Source organism: Morone saxatilis, unplaced genomic scaffold, assembly GCF_004916995.1.
Source record: "Morone saxatilis isolate NCDOM2014 unplaced genomic scaffold, NCSU_SB_2.0 Contig16, whole genome shotgun sequence".
Classification (NCBI taxonomy): Eukaryota; Metazoa; Chordata; class Actinopteri; family Moronidae; genus Morone; species Morone saxatilis.
In genome coordinates this window covers 27,116,654-27,124,948 of record NW_023339718.1, presented here as the reverse complement: position 1 = coordinate 27,124,948, position 8,295 = coordinate 27,116,654, and the positions used below count along the sequence as shown (strand labels likewise).

Below are 8,295 nucleotides of genomic sequence, written 5' to 3'. Positions count from 1 at the left end.
GTCTGCTGGACACAAGATGTCTCCTACCTTCACTGTTAAGTCCATTATCACGTGCAGTGGATGGGCACTGGTGGCTTTTTTTGGTCATACATCCCTAATCCTTTGTCTAATTGTGTCCCCCAGGTACAAAGTGACACAGGTGGAGCTCTTTGCTCTGCTGTGTCGCCTGGCAGACGAGCTGCTCTTCCGCCAGATCTCCTGGATCAAGAAGCTGCCGTTCTTCTGTGAGCTTTCCATAGAGGACTACACCTGCCTGCTCAGCTCCACCTGGCAGGAGCTCATCCTGCTCTCCTGCCTCACCATATACAGTGCCCAGATCTTCGGAGACCTGGCCAACGTCACCGCAAAGTACACGCCGTCGGACGATGAGCTGCAGGGGTGAGTGGCATGGCCTCGGAGAGGAAAGAGGGGTCAGAGAGCTCTGTTTAGAGCAGCTGTCAGTTGTTTATTGCCCAAGTTCAGTGCAACTTTAGTTTTAGTTTTGGATAGGAATGATGACCAAAACGATGAAAAATAAGCTGGATTTATCCTTTAGATATGACATTAAAATCATTTAGGCTAGAAAAACTGTGTAGCAACTCTAACCACCGTATCCAAAGTCCCAACCTCCACAATTAGGTTTTAACCATCAAACAAAGAACACAGGTAGAGTATGACTCTACAGTTGGTACATTTAATAACACACTTTAGCACAACAATAAGGTAGCTAGCAACATACTTATGTTTGACCTCTGTATTTACATAATGACTGATGAAATTACCCTCATTCATATGTGTGAGTAATATCTCACCTACAGTGACTCATATTGCCTCCCACCTCTCTTTTATGGAGGCTATCGCACCATTAACACACAAAATATATTTAATGTTAGATTTCGCCTCCGGGAGCGTTGCCAATTCAATATTTCACAGAGAGGAAAGGTGTGTATCAGGAATGAAGTGTTCCCCACTGCAACAACAGTCCTCTACAAAGGCGAGACGTTCCACTCTCTGAGCTCAGTATCTCCACAAGGGTTTGATATGTTTCCCTATGACAGCAGGGCAAGTATTGTTGTTGGATGAGGGCCAGGGTAGTGGTCCATGAACGGGAGGACTCCTCAGGACGGAGCTGTGGCTAGCACCGTCTGGCATGTAAAATACACAAATGTCCAACACCCGACAGAAAAGGATATGTGCGGGGGGGTGGGTTCAGCTCTGTGTAAATCAGAGCAGAATTATCTGACCTAATGACACACATTCTCCTAATATACTGTGCCGTTCTGCTGCTTTGGTCAATTTGCCTGTAGTTTAGGAGTGAATATGTGATTTACAGTGGCACTGCTAAAGTGTGTGAGAGAGATTGAAGCTGTGAGAGCTGGAGAGATGGGGAGTTGAGGTTTGATGAGCCGAATTAAACTTTGTGAATCTTTCTTTGGAAAACCTATGGGATCAGCAAGACGTTTGTTAAGCACTTTCAGTAGATCTGACATATTCCCTCCCTAATTTATGCCTTGTTCATTGAAGCATAAAAGCTTAAGATAATAGGGCTTGAGGGATTTTGTATTTTTGTGCTTTTTTTATTTTATCACAGTGGATTTTAATGGGAACATGTGGACAGTAAGCCCACTGAAACTTAGTCTATCTATTTGTTTGGAGAATATAGCTTCAAATGGTGCAAATTATTACATTATTTTTTATATATATATATATTTTCCATCATTGACAAGTCTGTGTGTCTGTGTCTGATCCCTTAGCTTCAGCGAGGATGGCATGGAGGTGATGGAGAGGTTGATATATCTGTTTCGCAAGTTTCACCAGTTGAAGATCAGTAACGAGGAGTACGCCTGTATGAAAGCCATCAACTTCCTCAACCAAGGTAATGACACAAGCTCTGCCGCCGAGTCTGAACTTTCCCCGGCCCTTGCTGTATTCTTCACACGACTCTCTCCTTTCTTTTGTATTTCTGCAGATATCAGAGGGCTGTCCAACATCTCCCAGCTCGAGCAGCTGAACAAGCGCTACTGGTATGTGTGTCAGGACTACACTGAATACAAGTACCCGCACCAGCCCAAACGCTTCCCTGAGATCATGATGTGTCTCCCAGAGATCCGCTGCATTGCAGGTAAGGCTTCGGATAACTAAATGGTTTAATGGACGGTATTTTTGTAAAATTCCATCACATTTATGTTGTATGGTGTAATGAATACTACTGCTGTATTTTAGATTATAAATCAAATTTAATTAAATTCAATTGCATCTCTAATCTAAAGACAAACAACAAGCAGGGCTCAACAATAAGAATTGACTACTTGCCTGGGACAAGTTAAATGCCACGTCAGGCTAGTAACTGTAGCAACTCGCTTGGTAAAAAAGAATTACTTTTTTTTTTTGTGGTTGATGGTCAAAGGCACGGTAATGTGTATAGAGACAAGGAAGTAGAATTTGGAGCCTTACCTGTTAGGAAAAGTGAAAAACAAATATTAATGTTGAACCTTGGGTATGAGACTCTTACCGTTTGTTTCGTCAGTATATCTTAACACACTTTAGGAAGAAGCCTAATTTCTCATCTGTGCCCATTTTAAACTGCTGTGCATGATGATTGCTGTTTATTCAAACACCACAATTCCACCGTTACAAATTCATTCAGTACATTTTTAGTTTTAGTTAGCTTGGTTTTAAATTTTTTGTTTGTTTGAAATAGCTGCAAGTGTTGAGTTTCATTGACAGCATCTTAGTAAAAAACAGCAAAGTAGAAACAAATGAAAAAATGAAAACGGTATTTTTTGTTAAAGACAATCTGAAAGAGGAATGAGTTTAATACAAGATGTCCATTAAAGAGACGCTAAGCTAAAGGGCTGCATGTTGTGTTTGTTTGCAGGGAAGCTGGTGAATGTCCCTCTGGAGCAGCTCCCCCTCTTGTTCAAAGCAGTCTTGCACTCCTGCAAATCCAGCCTGACCAGCTACAGGACCGGCCCGTCGCCCTGTGTGACCACCTCTTCCGGAAACTAGCACCCGACCGCACCCACCCCTGAGTCGAGGGACTGGTCTCCCCTCTTGTGAATGTGACAAGCAGCTAGTTTGTTTTTTTGTAACTTTTTTTCTTTATATATTTATTACATGACAGAGCTGAATGTATGCTGATTTACACTGTGCACATGCTTCTGTACAAAACAAATGCTCGTAGATGCATTGGTCTTTGGAGTTTACAAGTGTGTATCCAGTTTGCTCAATGTGTCAGTGTTGCTATTGTTAGAGCTAGACCTTAATAGAGTTTATTTTATTCAGACGGGGGCGGACAGACACATGACGAGTGTTTCAAGACTACCTCAGGAAGATGTTGTTGCTATTTTTAGGTACCTTTTCTTGCTGTTAAATGAAGAGTTGCCCAGTCTAAAACCAAATCCCTGTGGATGCTTTGGCGCCTCAATCAGAAACTGAACGTTCAAAGGAGCTGCATAAATCAAAGAAAAAATCAGTGTTTTATTACACTGAAAATGCAAAATTTAAATAGCAAAATTGAGCTACGTTATCTTCATGGACTCCCACTTATGGGAGGCGGTCTTGTCAATTTAACATTCCATGAGTTAAGGTGGCAGTTGTTGGATCTTTGGGATCTTCATTGAAAAAGGAGCATACGGGTATTTTTTACAATCATAGACTGGGGATGTAAGGCTTTATTGCAGGGGAAGGGGAGGATAGCTAGGTTTGCTGTTTTTAGTTTTATTGTTTTTCTTTTTTGACCAAAGTGTTATGCAATGCTTTTTTCAAACACCCATTGATGGGTCGGAAGCTGATAGCTCCGCTAGAAAAAAAAACTGTTTCTTATCAATGAAGGATCAGGATAAGAAAATGAATCAATCTGTGTCAGAGGGGAGAACCCTCTGCTAGACAGACGAGTATGTTGCTGGATTTCATTCTAAATGCTGCTAAACGTGCGCACGTTCCTGTGCACACACGTATTCACAGAGCAGATGTATTCCCAGTTTTTGTTTTTCCCTCTGCTTCTCGTCAGATGGCTCGTTTTTTGGGCTCTGCTGCCTTTAGTGCCAGGAACTTGCATACGTGCATTGCTCTCAGCACACCATCACCTACATTTAAGGTCCACGGTATTAGCTATCTTTGGTTAAAGGGGTAGTCCGTGAAATCTTGGTTAGTAATATATCTTTATGGGTCAAAAAAATATAAGGAAATTGCTAGAACCAACATGGAACAGACAACAACTGTATCCAAGTCTGGACAAGAGCTGAATGAACCTGAGTCGATAAAAAGTTTGCTCAGTGTTTGTGGCCTTCAGTTCATTTAAAGCTGGTGTGGAGCACTAGCTTCTGTTAGCTTATCCAGCAAAATGAAAAGTCCTCTGTGCTCTAATAACAGTTGAGCAAGCCTCGGTTAGCGCCTCGGTCGACTTTCTCCTTTCCTGTACTTAAATATGCTATGTGCTAGGCTAATCTATGTTGAAAATACATTTGAAGATTGTTCAAAGATAAAAGGGACATATAGCTATTGTTAGCTAAATGTTAGCCAACTGGCTTGACTGACTAGCTAATTAGTTTTCTGCTAACATTAGCTAACTAACTTAAGATGTGACTGCACATATGTCACTTTTATCTTTTAACCATATTCATAATTACAAAATGTGCTCGTCTTTTCAACATAGATTAGCCTAGCACATAGCATATCTCAGTATAGGAAGGAAGTTGACTGAGGTTCCAAATGGGGTCGGTCCATTCGAAAGTTCCATTGGGCAGTTTTAGGTCAGTTTTAGAGGAACTTAGACTGTTTTCAGGTCTTGTCAGGTCCAATCAAAGTTTTGCACAGACCCAAGACCAGTAACAGTTTAAATCGGACCTAATCCAGATCCACGGGGCACTAGAAAGTGTTGACCTGAGACTTGGTTCAGGTGTAGTCCTCATGGTTTTACTGGGTATGGTTGGCCCAAGGACCAAAAAAAGATTTTTTTTTTTTTTAATTAACTGGCTGACCCAAAATTTGCAGATTAACACTTAAACCTGGCTAGCAGTGGATTCGTATGACTGGTCCGGCCCTTGTCTTGATAAATCCAGGCTAGGTTTAGAGAATTTAGGTGACTTACCACCAGCTTACATACCCTCTGTGACAGATATGCACATTGTTTAAAAAAAATGCCATAGGAAATGGTCTTTATTTTTGAAGTATGAGATCAAACCGCTTGAAGTGTCTTCTTGGATCCCTCAAGTTTTTAGCCATTTCACGACGTACGAACAATTTGAAATGCAGACAAAATGCAGTCCTCGCAACGACTCTCTTTTTTGCACACGACGGTGAGGTTCGGAGACCTTGACCTCGGCCACTGCCCACCCAGTGTGTTCCTCTCTCTCTCAGGTCCCTGCCGACCTGGATCTAAACAGGGTAAAGTGAGTGTTATGTATTGCATTCAGAAGTTCCTCAGTGACCATGCTGATGTACTTGTAGTATTAGTAGACGTAGGTTCCAGGACATCGTAGGTCCTCTGTAGAAAAGTGTTTTGTTTTTCTTTTCCACTTTATTTCCCTCAAGGCCCTCCCCATTCAGTGAAAGTTGATATAGTTTGAAGGTGAGACACGCAGGGTGAATTTTGCTCTTGGCATTGGTGATGGACAGAGCGAGAGGCATCTTCAGAATGTCAAAGCTTCTCTCTCCTGCTCCCATCCACCTCTCTGTGTGCAGCCTTAACAGCACCACCAGTTCAATGCAGTGTTCCTCTTTCCCAATGTTTCAGTTAGCCTCTTTTCATCTTTTGATTTTTATACATTTTCATGTACCTTTGTAGTTATTGTAAAAGTTTTGGGTTACTGTTGTCTTTTTTTTTTTTTTTCTTTTTCTTTTTGGGAGTGAAGACAACCCCTATCATTTTATAAACTTTGAATGAATTGTTGACTTTCTTTTTTTTTTTTGGACATGATTTTTAATAACTCTTTCTCTTGTCCACAGTGGTTTATGAAAAACAAAAGTATTACTCAGGCGATGTCAGCCACGTTTTATATGGACAATACTGACATATTGGAGCCTTCTATGTGTTATTTGAATCATTTTACAATGCAAATGTGATGTTTTGGAGTCATCTGTGGTTCCAAACTTGAAAGAAATTACACTCATTTTCTAGCAGCTACAGTGAGTGTGGAGAACATCGTGTCTCTCCATTTCGTGAAACGTGCATCATTCATTACGCAGCCTTCTGAGGTTAAAGGGTAATTTCACCTAAAATAAAAAGACGTACTACATATGCTCACTTACCTCTAGTGCTGTGTAGCCGTTCACATAGTTTTGGTTTGATCCAACCAGGGTTTAAGGTAATCTAAGCATATAAAATCATAATTGTTTTGGGGTTTTTTGTGTCATTTTTGGTGAACTGACCTTTTAAACTACATAATCTCAGGGATATCTACTTTTATGTAACAAAAGTCTGAGTGATGTGATGCACCATTAAAAGAAAAAAAAAAACCCTTAAATCCTTTACCACTGCTGAGAAACAGCTGAGTTTCATTGCAGATTTGTCTAAGCAAAATATATATATATATCTAAATGTATATACGCAAGGGCTTTTCTCTAGAGCTGCCACTTTGCGCTGTTTAACAGTCCCACCTTTCTGAACATGAACTGTCTTCTAACTGCAGCCGAAGCAGAAGAAAAGTTCAGGGTGGCCGACAACAAAGTCACTTCCTCTCAGAGTAACTCCAGGAAAGCACAGAACATCACAGACGGCTGAGATCTGACAGTGTGAAAGGATCTGACGGGGATTTTTTCCTTTAATGTTGCAGTGAACGATATGAATACCGGCCTCTGCTCATTGGCTCTGAATCAAACCCTCCCCTCGGCTACCTTACTGCCACCGTTCTGACTTATCATCACACGTGCTGAAGAAAGTGTTCTTTTTATTTCCCGTATTTGTACTTTTGTTGCAGACAAGGGATATGTCATTTGCGATTTCTGTACTGAAACTACCTCTTTATTTGTCATCATGTTGCTTACTTTCAAATAGTTGATTTTTTTTGTCTTATTTATTGGTTTCATTGCACCAATGTCCTGTTATTTTGTGTCTCTTATTTCACTCAGTGACCTCTCAGATTTATGATACCTGTTTTCTTCCTCTTCTTTTTAAAAAAAAAAACAAAAACTTGTTGCCTCAAAATCCTCTCTACCTCAGGCTCGCCTGCTGTCGGCCGCTTTATTCTCTCTGACCTCTGGCTGTGAAGCATGTTACACATTAGACACTCTTAATCTTTCAGGGATCCTCTTCCTTCTTTTCTCAGTTTCACGTTTGATTAGTGTCATCTTTCATTTCACTTCTATCCTGTTATCGTGAATCCAATACCAAAGATGAAAGAATGTCAATATGACAATGTCAGCGTGCTGATTAGTGTTCACGTGATGCGTTCTTGCTGCAGTTAACCAGTGCTTTATTTTCCTGTGTTGACCTTTTTGGAATACATCTTGTTATCTTGTGAATGGCTGCTTGCTGTGTACACTATACTCGCCGCATCATGATATGCCAGTGTGTTATGTTTTGTTTTTTTCATTGTGTTCTGTGGTTGTTCATTGGTGAGGCAGTTCAAGGTAACACGGAGTGCTAACAATGGGGCTGCTATCATATCTGACTCTGTCAATGTAGCTCGCAATCGATTATAAATCGGCGAACATAACCGTGGTCAAACTGACATCTTGTGTTTACACATTCTCTTTCACTTGTGTGACCCTGACGCTGTGGCACGCGACCACAGACAGCAGCAGACAGACAGGTACAGACAGACAGACAGACAGACAGACAGACAGGGACAGGACAGACAACAGGACAGACGGGACAGACAGCAGACAGACAGACAGACAGACAGCAGTGTTATCTGGGGGTTGGACTGTTTGAATTTGTATTGTAGCGTAATTTAAAACCATATATCAGAACCTCAAACTGAATCTCATGGTTTGAATTGAATTTAACTCTTATTGATTTCAACTTGTGGGTATTTTTTTTTAAGTGGAACTTCCGTTTCTCAAAATAGACTAACAACTTCAAAACTATTAAATTCAGTTTCAATTTGTGCCAGCACTAAAATAACTCCATAATGTTACTTCTCTTGCAATCCACATGTGGCACCACTTGCCTAGATATCAATCATTTCAAATAAAATCTAGAAAATGTCATAACAGCCAGTACGAATAAATAAAAAAACATCCAAGTTATAAAAAGACACATTTTCCCTTTTAGAGACTTCAGGCAATCCAACATTTGTTTCCAACAATAGCACAGTAACACTGTTCGACCTGGGGTAGGATGAGATCTGGAGTACAGGGTCATAGTGAGAA

The 8,295-nt window shown here is 40.7% G+C and overlaps 1 protein-coding gene across 1 annotated transcript in view; it reads left to right on the top strand.

The window, feature by feature from the left end:
- nr6a1a (nuclear receptor subfamily 6, group A, member 1a) overlaps positions 1-7,746 on the top strand; it is a 24,792-nt gene extending 17,046 nt beyond the window's left edge. The window contains exons 6-9 of the mRNA XM_035659286.1: positions 124-378; positions 1,734-1,855; positions 1,949-2,101; positions 2,858-7,746. Of these exons, the coding sequence (XP_035515179.1) occupies positions 124-378; positions 1,734-1,855; positions 1,949-2,101; positions 2,858-2,988 (661 nt within the window). The 3' untranslated portion in view covers positions 2,989-7,746. The remainder of the gene's footprint in view (positions 1-123; positions 379-1,733; positions 1,856-1,948; positions 2,102-2,857) is intronic.
- Positions 7,747-8,295: the final 549 nt, after the last annotated feature.